At 54.2% G+C, this 13,434-nt stretch overlaps 1 protein-coding gene across 2 annotated transcripts in view; it reads right to left on the bottom strand.

Annotated features, from left to right (window-relative positions):
* PLXNA4 (plexin A4) overlaps positions 1-13,434 on the bottom strand; it is a 689,852-nt gene that overhangs the window by 169,757 nt on the left and 506,661 nt on the right. For both annotated transcript variants that reach the window (XM_075925673.2, XM_075925677.2), the window contains exons 7-8: positions 12,043-12,196; positions 2,034-2,133 (exon numbers count right to left, since the gene is read on the bottom strand). In XM_075925673.2, the coding sequence (XP_075781788.1) occupies positions 2,034-2,133; positions 12,043-12,196 (254 nt within the window). The remainder of the gene's footprint in view (positions 1-2,033; positions 2,134-12,042; positions 12,197-13,434) is intronic.

Here is a 13,434-nt window from a genome sequence, read left to right as displayed (position 1 = left end):
GCTTGGCATGCGAATCCTGAACACTCCTCTCCGAAGAAGTGATTTCAGTCCCACGACAGATGTTCTAAAGCAGGAGTTCTCCGTCTATTGGTCCAGACCACCCTGCCCTTCCCATACTGCCAACCAGGAGGGGCGTTCCAGCCAGATCCTGGTAGGAAAAGGTTATTCTGTGGGATATCGGCCTGTGGGGTTCACTCCAGTCCTAGAGACCAGTGTCCACATCACAAAAAAGCCGCTCTTCATTGCCCCACTGTCCATTCAGAGCCGGATCCTGACCCCACTGAGTACCAGGCATGGTGCTAACTGGAGTGATGGCATGAGCCAGGACTGCTAGTGCATGAAGGCGTACAGGGTCGGGCTTCCCATGCATGGCCACGAACATCCACGTGGCCATTTGCTGAGACTGTAACTCAGTTTCCCCTCAGTCAGTCCTCAGGCAAATTCCCACAGATGTGGTGATTTGCCTGAGGGATGCGTGAGTTCAAACCCCGTCAGCACGGAACCCAAGAGAGTTTACTCCTGGGGGAATTCTGCGCCACTGCGCGAATGCAGAATTAATGTCCTGTGCAGATTTTACTTTTTCCCCACAGAAAAGCTGATTCACATGCCCCTCCCCAGCAGTGGTCGGGAGAGGACAGCGTGCTTATAGTTTAGGCATCGGGAGCAGCCAGGACAGACATAAATCATTACTCAGGGTCAGGGCTGGGTTCTCTGTCCCTCTTGCTTCCTTTCGTGGTGTTCCTAAAGCTGAGGAGGGGAAGGGCTGGAGGTGGTCTAGTTAGTGGCTTCTACCTTACGTTGGGCGCTGGCTGCTAGTTCTGACTGGGCTCGGGGAGCGGAGGGGAGTACAGGACATCCCCTTCCCCTGCATAGGCTGCTCCTGGGGCCAGGTCAGACCTACCTCCCAGGAATTTTCTCTAGCTCAGGAAACTATTCGCACACCTGTTTCCTGCCCCCATTGCTCCCAGCCATTGCAGGAGGGGTCACTGTATCGGGACCTGCCTTCCTGTTTGCCCAACTTCCATGTATCCAGACCCTCTGCTGAGTCTCACCCCTACATCCAGATCCCTGCCTCTGCAACCAGACCACCCTTGCTTAGCCCCATCCCCACAGAGTCCCACCCTCTACACCTGGAAGCCCCTTGCATCTTCACCCCACTGAGTCCCAATCAGCTGCACCTGGATCCTCCTGCCACCAAGCCCCACCACTGCTGCTGAGCCTTCTGCCTTCAGACCCCTCTGCCAAGACCTGTCCTTCCCATACCCAGACCCTCCTGCTGAGCCTCAAACACCTTCACCTGGACACGCTCCACCTCATGGAACTCCCCAGGAAGCCCCTGTGCCTCAAAGTCTTCCCTCATCTGGATCCCCGACCAAGACACCTGCACCCAGATTGCCCCTCACATCTCTCTCTCACCCCTTACCTGGATCCCCCACACTAGGCCCCTCTACACTTGGATCCAGCTGGCCTGAGCCTTGTGCCCCATACCTGGATCAGGAGGCACGGCTGGACATGCGTGTGTGCAACAAGTCTCTGTGTCCCTCGCTTGCTGGGGAGCGTACGGACGTGCTTATATGCCTCCTAAGGAATCCATTTGTCAAAAAACATGTCCCGAATCCTTCCTTTTTCCTGTCTGAGTTCTTACAGGCCTCCTGGCTGACGGCCATTTTGAAAAACATGCTCAAAAGAGTTGAAAATGGTCTGATTGGAGCGTGTTATGTTGACAAACAAAATGTGCAGAACTTTTAAAATTTTGTGTGCAGAACTTTTAGCTTTTGGGGGCACAGAATTCCCTCAGGAGGAGTAATGTATCCACGTCCCAAAAGCAGGCAGGGACTTTTTCCCCTCAAAGAGGCTCATCTGTGGGACAGATGTTCTACCGAGCCCCAACTGACAAGACTGCAGGTCTGCTTCACAGCTGAGTAGTTGTCCATGTACTACCTGGACCCTTCCAGCGTGAGCAGCTGGGCTGACTTCTAAGCAGCCCAATAAGGTTCTGGGGGAAGAGGCCGGTCAGGGGAATACCAACGTACGAGTTGTGGACGCTGCAGTTGTAGAAGACAAAGCTGGTGCTGGCGAAGGTCATGCCCGTCTCCTTGGACTTGAGCTGCAGCTGGACAATGTGATGGTCTCCTGGGGAAAGAGCATAAGGATCACTGAGCGGTCACCGAAGTGCTGTGTAAATAACCAAATGAATCCTCGGTGAGCAGGCCAAAAAACGGCACCGCTGCATGGTCCACAGCAACATGGCAAAAGGGGGCCAACCGTTTTATGACACAAATATGGGGCCCCCACCTGAGGGATTGTCTAGAGTGTGATCTTCAGAAGCAAAGAGCACCTCCAGCCTCTGTGGGTTTGCCTGGAGGGCTGGGTTTTTTACTATAAGGCCTAAAGAGTCTCAAGTCAGAGGCACCAAGAATCAGTGACCACTTCAAAAAATGTTCGTGTTCTGAATCTGTATCCCAGGAGCGCCTACAGACCCTACATGAGACCAGGGGCCTACCCAAAGGTAGAGACCGTCCCTACCCCCTCGGAACCTACCATCTAAACACGCAAGACAGCAGCTGGGAAGAGACACAGGAACAAAGAGGGAAAGTGATTTGTCCCACGTCATACGGCAAGTCAGCGGCAGAGCTGAAACAGCCCAGACCTCCTGGAAGCCAGTCCAATGCCGTGTGCGTGTGAGTCGTGTTGTTAGCCTAATTTAGACTGAAAGGTCCGGGAGAGAGGACCTGCCTTTGGGTATGTCTAGACTTCATCCCTCTGTTGGCAGAAGGATGCAGATTAGGCAGGTCGACATTGCAAATGAGGCAGGGATTTAAATAGCCTGAGCCTAATTTGCATAAAAATGGCCGCCGCATTTTGCCGACTCGGCACTTTGTTGGCAAAAAGGGGCAGTCTAGAGGGGGGTCTGTCGAGAAAGAAAGCCTTTTTTGACAGATCCTGTAAACCTCCTTTCTTTCTCAACACATCCCCCTCTAGACTGCCTCTTTTTGCAGACGAAGTGCTGAGTCAGCAAAACGTGGTGGCCATTTTTATGCAAATTAGGCACGGGAGATTTAAATCCCTGCCTCATTTGTAATGTCATCCTGCCTAATCTGCATCCCTCTGCTGACAAAGGGATGCAGTCTAGACATACTCTTTGTGTATTGTACAGCATTACGCACGAGTGACCCACAGAACTAATTCATAACACTGCTCTGCTGCCATGTCGCCCACCTGCAGACTAGACTTCTCCACGCAGGGGGCTGGCCTTGATTTAATACAGCAGGGTCTTTTCCACTGGGGCTTCTCTAGGTTTGTCTGCACTTCAAATGCTGCAGCAACCCCTCAGGAGCACTTCGGTGTGCACGCTGCCGACACCGACAGGAGGGGTGTTCCTGTTGAACTGGGCAAGGCACTTCCCCAAGAGGCTGCCACAAGGTCAACACAGGATTTTCCACACCCCAAGTGTTGGTTATCCTGACCTAATGTCTTAGTGCAGGCCTGGTAAAACTATGTCTCAACTTGCTTAGCACATGTTAACTAATCTCTCCAGACGTCCATGAGGGAGGAAAGGGAGAAATAGGCCTCATTCCATCCACCACTGACGTGCAGCTGCTTCTGGTGTGGAATGTAGCCACTGTTAACAAAGTGATGCACCGCTGCATGAATAATAAACTTCCTTAGACGACAGCTTGCAATGCCCACATGACGGCAGGAAATAAAGTACTTGCATTTGCAACTTAGGATCCTCGGTCATTTATGGAACCCTGCAAATCCACAGCTATTTCCTTTATATCTGCATCCAGGGACCATTTGGGCAGCTGGACGATCGGATGCAGATACAAATTTTGTATCCACGCAGGGCTCTAAATATAGGATCTCAAAGGGAGAGAAGCCGTTTTCGGCAGCTCATAGGCTGCTTTCCTGCCTTCCAGAGACTATATTCCCTCTCCCCCACCTCATACAGAGAAAGGAGAGGTGATAGATCAAGACATGCAGCAAAATGCCCCCGCCCCCACCCCTGCTCCTATGGCTGCAGTTTAAGCAGCCAAGTAATTTAGGAATCCTCTTCTAAATTCGTTATCGTATCGGGTCAATCGGAGAGGGGGGCAGCTGCTTCTGCAAAGTCGGGAAGCCAGAATGACCTACTTTGCAAAAGCAACAGCCTCCCTTCTCCAGATGACGTGATACGGCACAGATTAATCACTGGCTGGGCAACCCCTCCCCCCCCCGCACCCCTAGCCCCTGGACTCCCCATCCTGCACCTGCAACCCTCTTGTGCCTGCCTGCTGTCCTTGCTCCTCCCTTGCCCCCACACCCCCCAGGGGGCATGGAGGGTGACCTGCCTGCGCCCACATGGGGAACCTGACCCAGAGTCAGGGAGCACCTGCCGTTGCTTCTCCCCGTGCTAACATTCCCCTCGCATGCTTCCACAAAGGGAACAGTGGCTGGGATGGTTTAGTTGTGAAGGGGGCTGGACTTTGATGCCTCCTGAGGTCTCTGCTACCCCTAAGATTTGAGGAGGTCTAGAAATTGGGATTGGCGAGCTCTAAGCGCGGTGACTTTATCAATGGCAAGCGCAACTTCTTTTCCTCGCATTTCAGTGTGTGAGTTTTGAGCACTATTACGGTGCAATGTTTATTTCACTATTTTTAGTGTAAAAGGCTATTTGTGCTGATGCCGGCGGCAGAGTCCGAGGGATGTTTAAAATACCAATAACAGTGGCAGCGAGCGCATTTGTGAGGCCGCATGGTTTTCTTATACAGTACCCCGCCCGTGCACACAGATCCTCTGGAGAGGGACTGTGAGAAAGCACGCAGTTGTGGGTGGAGAGCGGATCGTGGGTCGGATACAAGTCGATCCTTGCAGCTGCAGATCGGAGGCAGATTTCTGTATCTGCGCAGGGCCCTAGCTATTTAGGTGTTTTGGAAAATGTGATCCGATGTGTTTTTTAGCTGTCTGTGTTCTCACATCATCAGAGAACAGCTTCAACAATGATAGGTGTGCTTGGGTGGCAGGGAAGAGGCAGAGGGACTCCACATCTGGAATAGCACAACCGATTCTGGGCCCCTCAACCGCAGAACGGACCTCTCACACTGAAGGACATTTGGGGTATGTCTAGACTACATAGCTCTGTTGATGGAGCCATGTAGATGAGTTTACTAGACAAAGGAAAATGAAGCGGCGATTTAAATAATCGCTGCTTCATTTACATCAAAATGGGTGCCACGCTGTGCCCATCGGCTGTTTGGTGGCACAGTGGGGCAGTCTGGATGCACCGTGGTCGACAACGGAAGCCTTTGTCGACCGGTAAACCTCATTCACGCGGCATAATGGAGCGTTCGACGAAGGCTTCCATTGTCGACCGCAGAGCATCCAGACTGCCTCACTGTGCCGCCAAACAGCTTATCGGCACAGCACGGTGGCCGTTTTGATGTAAATGAAGCAGCGATTATTTAAATCGTCACTTCATTTTCCTATGTCTATAAACTCATCTAGGAAACTTGTCTAGTAAACTCCGTCGACGGAGCCATGCAGTCTAGACGTACCCTTGGAGAAGAGCCGTGAAAACTGACTTACAAAGGACAATTTGAGAGAATTGAAAGGGGTTGGCTTGGCCAAGCAAGCACTAAGGACTGTCCCTCTAGATTTTAAAATTTCCCTCATCACTGTGGCATCAGAGCGTGGCATCTCCTCACCCCCGTGTTTTTTAAATTTAAACATGCTGTGATGAACTATCCAAAGAGACAGGGAGGAATAATGGGGCAGATCTGGAAGTAAATCTCCCAGGGTATGTCTACACTACAGCGCTAGTTCGAACTAACTTAGTTCGAATTAGTTAATTCGAACTAAGCTAATTCGAACTAACGCGTCTAGAACTAAAAACTAGTTCGAATTAGCGTTTTGCTAATTCGAACTAGCAAGTCCACATTGAGTGGACTCTGAACAGGGCTTAAGGATGGCTGGAAGCAGTGCCGGCAGGGCATAAAAGGAGGACTTAGAGCATGGAGATGCTGTCTCAGGCTAGCCGAGGGCTGCGCTTAAAGGGTCCCAACCCCCACCCCGGACAGACAGTTCTCAGGGTGCCCCGCTTGCAAAGAAGTTCTGGCTTGGAGTGCCCGGAGTACCCACACTGGGCACATCACAGCACTCGGCCATCAGCCCGGCTGCACTTGCCGCAGGCTGCCATCTGGGGAGAGGGGGCAATTGGGGGGCTGCAGGAGAGCTTCCACCCCCAGAAGCCCGCAGAGCCAGCCCAGTCCTCCCCATCGAGGGCTCGTACCCCATTCCTCCCTCACCTCCTTCCACTTACCCTTCCCTAGCCCCCCTTCTTATTGATGTACAAAATAAAGATAACGTTTCTTCCAACATTGACTCTGTCTTTATTGAACAAAACTGGGGGAGACTGGGAAAAGGAGGTGGGAGAGGGGAAGAGAAAGGCTGGGAGAGGGGAGGGCAACTAACATGATCAGGGGTTGGGAACAGGTCCCAGATGAAGAGAGGCTACAGAGACTGGGACTGTTCAGCTTAGAAAAGAGGAGACGGAGGGGGGACAGGATAGAGGTCTCTAAAAGCAGGGGTTGGGTGGAGAGGGTGCATTCAGAAAAGTTCTTCCTGAGTTCCCATAAAGAAGGACTAGAGGACACCAAAGGAAAGGAATGGGTAGCAGGCTTGAAACTAGTAAGAGAAAGTTGTTCTTCTTCCCAAAGCAAATAGTTAACCTGCGGAACTCCTTGCTGCAGGAGGCTGTGAAGGCTACAACTAGAACAGAGTTGAAAGGGAAGTGAGATCAAGTCATGGAGGTTGGGTCCATGGAGTGGTCTTAGCCAGGGGGTAGGAGTGGTGTCCCTGCCCAAAGTTTGTGGAAGGCTGGAGAGGGATGGTACGAGACAAATGGCTTGGTCACTGTCTTCGGTCCATCCCCTCCAGGGTCCCTAGGGTTGGCCGCTGTCGGCAGACAGGCTACTGGGCTAGATGGACCTTTGGTCTGACCCAGTACGGCCATTGTAAGCTCAGGGCTCAGGGTCGGGGGTCTCAGTGGACCCCCTTGATTTTCATGCACACCTGCTCCTGGGTGGCCAGGCTGGCAGCTCTCCTGCCCTAGACGGCCACTTTCCTGTGCCTAGTGCGGAGATCGTGGACGAGGTCCACGATGTCCGCACTAGCCCAGGAAGGTGCCCGCCTCTTGCGGTCCAGGGCAAGCTCCCGGGAGCCGCCAGCCTGGTCCCGGCAAGAGGGGGTGGGCTGGGGGGCATCGGGTGGGTGGCTCTGTGCCGTGCCAGGTGCAGGGTCTGCTAGCTGGGTGCTGGCAGGCTTGCACCTGGCATGGGCACCGTAGCCAGCCCGTGCCCCTTTAAGGGGTCCGGGGCCGGGAGGGGGGCATAGAGTTTCCCTGGTGTTGGCCAGAGTGGCCACCAGGGAAACCTGGGGAGGGCTAGCCTCCCACTAGTTCGAACTAAAGGGCTACACAGCCCTTAGTTCGAACTAGCTAGTTCGAACTAGGCGTTAGTCCTCATAAAATGAGGTTTTCCTAGTTCGAACTAAGCGCTCCGCTAGTTCGAATTAAGTTCGAACTAGCGGAGCGCTAGTGTAGCGCCTATGAATGTTAGTTCGAACTAACGTCCGTTAGTTCGAACTAACATTGTAGTGTAGGCATACCCCCAGTGATGTCAACCAGAGCTATGCCTGAGTAAGGAGCCACGATTGGGCCTGCTACATAGGAACTGAGTTCAGGACAATTTAGGTAAATTGGGCCTGATTCCCAAAGACCTTACTCCAAGAAACTCAGTCAAGGGTAGAAAAATCTAAGCCAAGAGCAGCAATAGAAGGGAAGATTTCCAGGTCTTTTTCAGACTGTGGACCCTTCTCTGTGGTGGGACCCTATCTCTTGGGTCATTTAAAATCAGTCGTGGGAACGTTTCTTGGGAATATTCTTTCATGTGCCCACGGGGGAATCTATGATAAGTGAGAGGCGGAGAGAAGAGGAGGGAGAGAAGTTAGCACGGAGATAATTGGAGTGAGGACGCGAGCTCTGAATGCTACAGCCATGGTGGTTCACTCTGCAGCCCGAGGGGGTCACAACATGCCCCAGGAGGGGAGGCCAGGTGGATTTCACGATGACTGGCAGGCCAGCTCAGTGTTGTGGCGACTAAGTCACAGGAATGGAAGGGGACAGTTGCTCTCCACTACTCATTTTCCGGGTGAACTTTCTGCCCCATCTATTTCTGCTGCTTGCTACAAAGGCATAGGTTCCCAAATTGGGGGGTGTGAAGAAATTCTAGGGAGGCACAAGGCAACCCGGCCCAGCCTCCTTCCTCTGCCCAAGAGAGAGCCCAGTCTGGCTGGGAAAATTTTTTAGAAAATACCATGTGAAATGTCCGGTATTTTCTGTTCTTCCTGGCTTGGGTGTGTGCCGGAACATGCGCAGCTCGGGCTGGCTGGGGCGGAGGGAGGATGGAGTGTCCCGGGCCAGCTCCTTTAGTGGTTTTTTTTTTTTTTGCTCAACAAGTTTTGCTGCTGTTTTTTGGGGGAGGGGAGGGAGAGTAAGGGTTTCTCAAAAACCAACAACAGGGCATGATGCCGAAAGGTTTGGGAACCACTGTACTAAAGGCTGTGAGCATGCTGGCTTGGGAGGGTGCATGTGTGGAGGACACATGTGACCCAAGGGGGACGTGGGGTTACATTCACAGGAGACGGGGGGCGGTGTAAGTTAGACTCTCCTTCAGACAGGCTCTCCTCGAGCTACTTACACCTGCTCTGCTGAGGTGGGGTGAGCCCAGGGGGACCTGCCGCATCTCACTGGGCTGTCCCAAAGGGGGTTCCCTCTCTGAACTCTGAGTGGAGGGGAGTGTAGACACTGGGGGCAATCCCCATGTAAACAGCGCCCCGGGGGCTGGGTGGGGCTGCTGGGTTCCCCGGCGTGGTGCCGTGCTCAGGGAAGCTGAGGCTTTAAGGGGGTTCCCCTAGGAATGCCCTATTGGGGGGCTCAATGGTTCTCGTCAAAACCTGCTGAGCTTGCTCCCCTCTGAGCAACCTGCCTTAGCTTCCTTGCACCTTTCTCCCCTCTGAGCAGACTCTCCTGGAGCAGACTCCAGGCACCACTCCCACCCCGTAGGGAACATCTGCTGCTCCAGGGCCCCAGCCAAGGGGCAGGGGGCCCTGGCTCTGTGCTTCCGAAAAGGGTGGGGCTGGGGCAGCCAGATCTCAGCACTGCCCGGACCCCTCCCCTTCCCTCAGGGCCATCTGGAGCCGGCCACCCAGGGCTCTGGCGGCAATTTAAAGGGCCCAGGGCCCCAGCTGTTGCCACAGTAACAGCGGGGGCAGCCAGGAGCTCCGGGCCCCTTTGAATCGCTGGGCCCTGGGGCAGTTGCCCTCTTTGCCCCTCCCCCATTGGAGGGCCTGCTCACAGGCTGCCAGCCCCCCATCCACACAGATCCTGAGCCCCCCACTACCCACATCCAGCTCCCAAATCCGCCCCCTGCTTTTCTCATGCCTCACGTCCCCCATCCTCCATCCCCGCCACTGTCATGAACCCCTTCTGCCTCTCCACCAGCCCCAAGCCACGCCTGGCTCCCAGTCGGTGCTCCGGGCCCCGTGAGCAGCCGGTGTCCAACCGGTGAGGTAACTACAATCGCTGGATGATGGAGGAGCTCTTTTCTAATTCAAGGCTTTGCCCTCACTGGCCCCTCCACCTCGATTATTTTCCTTCTCACCAGAAAGATTCATGAGTCCACCAGGCCCAAGCAAGCTTACCAGTCCATCTCTATGTATGCACACACACCCTCACGGGCATGACCATGCGGGTGTGCACATGCACCCCTGAATAAACTGCGCTACCTGCACGCTGCTCTGTGCCCATCTGCTGCCAACCGCTTGGACAGTCCCGTTACCTGCTTCCTATTGAGCAACTTTGCCAGGGCCTGGTGTACACTGAAAAGGCTCTGGGCTCCGGGGGTTGGGAACAGTGATGGAAACCCACCTCCCTCACTGCCACCCCTCCTCTGGCAGTGTGCACCAAGGGCTGGAGTTTCAGAGGTGCCGAGCACCAGCTCTTCACCTTGACGAGAGCTGCGGGCACTCCAGTTCTCTGAAACTCAGGCCCCAGAACTGCCCCTCTTTCCGGGCACCTACACAGCTTCATCACGCTGGTGTCGCTCCTTTTGTGTCCTGCTGGGTCCCCAATGGTCATAGAGTCATAGAACACTAGAACTGGAAGGGACCTCGAGCGGTCATCATGTCCAGTCCCCTGCCCTCACGGCAGACCAAGCGCCATCTAGTTCATCCCTGACAGGTGTCTGTCCAACCTGCGTTTAAATATCTCCAGCGATGGAGATTCCACAACCCCCCTAGGAGATTTATTCCAGTGTTTAGCCACCTTGAACAATGAGGAAGTTTTTCCTAACGTCCAACCTAAACCTCCCTTGCTGCAATTGAAGCCCATTGCTTCTTGTCCTGTCCTCAGAGGTCAGACCAGAGCAGTCCCTACCATTAACTGGCATCCTCCCTAGTAGGCTAATCAAGAGCAGCCAAGGACTGAGTGGGCATTGGAGATGGGAACTGCCTTCTGACTCCTAAGGGGCGACTAGCTTACTCCAGGATAGAAGCACACGTTGGGGGATGCTTGTGCACCCTGCTAGGCACCTTTCACTGGGACCAAAGTCACAGCTAGTGTTCACGAGTCATACAGAGAACAAGATCGGCAGCTTCTCCCTGCACCTGCCCATGTGCCGGTGACTCAGTTTAGGGCTTTGGGGGCAGCCCGGCAGCACAGGCACATCTTACTGGGCACCCGCACAAGTAAGGGGAACCCCAGCCCTGCACACCCCGGAACAACTGTGTTCAGTTCTGAATGCCCCATTGCTGCGGGCAAACTGGAGAAAACTGAGGGAAGAGAAACCAAATGGATCGGGGGCTGGTCGGGCTGGCCTGGAGGGATAAGCAGATCTGGCGTGGGCAAGGGGAAGGATCACAGGTGGCATGTTCCTGAAGGGCGCAAAGGCCGGAGAGACAGAGACGGATGCAGGGAGCTGCGTGCAGAGATGTAACTGAGAGGAATGTGAGGAAATTAAGGAGGGACTCATCCATGCGGAATAGCTGGATAAACTGCCTGACTCTGAGAAGCACTGGGCTGAGATGGGAGTAAATGTGCTGTGGTCAGTCTAACCACAGGCAGCTGGTGCTGTAGGCAAGGGAAGGCACAGCCTTCTCAAAATTACCTATATGCCCTAGCCACCAGGGCAGGCTGGGCCGCGGTGTGGCAAGCCAGCTCCCTGGCCTCCTCAGAGGGCTGGGGATGGGACCGCAGCATGGCAGCCCCAGCCCTCCAGGTGGCCAGGAAGGATCAGGCTGGGGCTGGGCGGGGCTTAGCTCCAGGGGCAGGGTATCAGGAGGAAGGGGCGGGGCATGGCTCCAGGGAAGAGGCGGGGCTGAGGCATGCCTCCCCCAGCTGGGCCTTCAGCTGCCGCCTATGGGTCTTACGTCTATGGCAGGCAGTGTGTATGTCTACACTACCACCCTAGTTCGAACTAGGGTGGTTAATGTAGGCAACCGGAGTTGCAAATGAAGCCCGGGATTTGAATTTCCCGGGCTTCATTTGCATGTTGCCGGGTGCCGCCATTTTTAAATGTCCACTAGTGCAGACTCCGTGCCCGCGGCTACACGCGGCACGAACTAGGTAGTTCGGATTAGGCTTCCTGTTCCGAACTACCTGTACTCCTTGTGGAACGAAGTGTACCGGTAGTTCGGAATAGGAAGCCTAATCCGAACTACCTAGTTCGTGCCGCGTGTAGCCGCGGGCACGGAGTCCGAACTAGCGGGGATTTAAAAATGGCGGTGCCCGGCAAGATGCAAATGAAGCCCGGGAAATTCAAATCCCGGGCTTCATTTGCAACTCCGGTTGCCTACATTAACCACCCTAGTTCGAACTAGGGTGGTAGTGTAGACATACCCATATATAAGTGCAGTGTGCTGCCTTAGGGCCCATACAGACACACGCATACCCACCAATGCACTGCTCTCCCAGCTGCTGTGCTCCCACCCACCCCAGCGTTTGCTCACCATTCTCCATGACGATCTGGGGCACCTCCTTGGCAGCCGGGGAGATGCACTGGATCTGGTTCCCCACCACCAAGCCATCCATCTCGGAAAGGTCCTCGAAGGTGCAGTTGACTCCGGCTGACAGCTCGGGGACGTTGTAGGTCTCCAGGACCAGCTGCGAGCAAAGGGGGAGGAGGGGAGAGAGAAAAAGAGCGCTCAGCTCCCGGACGGAGGAGGCCGGCAGAAGAGAATTACACTGGAGAGGTTGGACAAAGAGCCTCTTGCTAGATAAAGGATCCTCCTTCGACAGAAAGCAGCGACTCCCGGGGAGGGGGATGGAATGCAGATGTAAACACAAGTGGTACGTGGCTATGTGGGGGTGGTGGCTGCTGCTTCCCTGTGCGGGTGCGTTCAGTGGGGTGAGTGCTCGGCTTCGGTCATGCAGGTGTAATATTGGCGTGGGAGTCTTTGGAGGAGGCTGTGAAGGCGGGGCTCACTGGCCCCCTTGGCACAAGGTTTCTGTGGAAGGTGACTATTACTCACAAGAGGCACTCTGCGGACTACAGAGAAACTGTAGCGCTCCAGTCTAACTCTCTACGCCTCCTCTCCTAGCATCACCAACAGAGGGAGCTGTCTGTCACCAACAAGTTCCTGTGTATAGAGAGTCTAGTTACAGCCTTCAGTAAGCCAAACGCATCCGCTGCCTCTCGTGGGCCAGCTGGATGACTTCACCATTTCAGGCAGATCCTAAATGCCAGCCCCATTTGCTCATTCAGTTACAGGAGAAGAAAGCCCTGAGGCCATGCCCTGCTGGAGCACTAACATCATAAATAAAAGGATAGGTAGCCGCTCGGTTGCTGTCTGGCACCCTGGAATGACCTGATGCCCACTGGCCTTGCTATTAACGTGGTGTCATGAAATAAACAAACAGCAGGTGACATGAAATAAATCCAACTTTCCAGGGAGTTCATGTTCTCACGCAGCATCACTGGGTTTCTCACCAGTTGGAATGGAAGATCCAGTCTACATGAAGTCCCGCTCATGATTCTAATCGTAACTCTGCACCCGGTTAGCTGCGCCCACCCCCTCATCCCCACCTGCCACAGTAACAAACCGTGGCCACAACTATATAGACACCAGCAGCACCAGGGTACTTCCACGCCAGAGGCACCAGCCGTCTGCTAGTGATCTAAAGGAGTTACGCCTCTCATGGGACACGTTTGCACTAAAGGAGAAGATTGACTTAAGATATGCCACTTCAGCTACGTTAATTATGTTAATCACGTAGCTGGAGCTGACATACCTTAAATCACAGTCCACATAGCAGAAGGTGAACAGGAGCAAATGCTACCGTCAGCTTCCCTTACTTCTCGTGAGGACCAGGAAAACCGGCACTGATCGGGGTGCCCTCTC

Source organism: Pelodiscus sinensis, chromosome 1 (genome assembly GCF_052426305.1).
Source record: "Pelodiscus sinensis isolate ZL-2025 chromosome 1, ASM5242630v1, whole genome shotgun sequence".
In the NCBI taxonomy this organism is placed as follows: domain Eukaryota; kingdom Metazoa; phylum Chordata; order Testudines; family Trionychidae; genus Pelodiscus; species Pelodiscus sinensis.
Note: the sequence above shows the minus strand (reverse complement) of the source record. Positions and strands in the feature narration are given on the sequence as shown.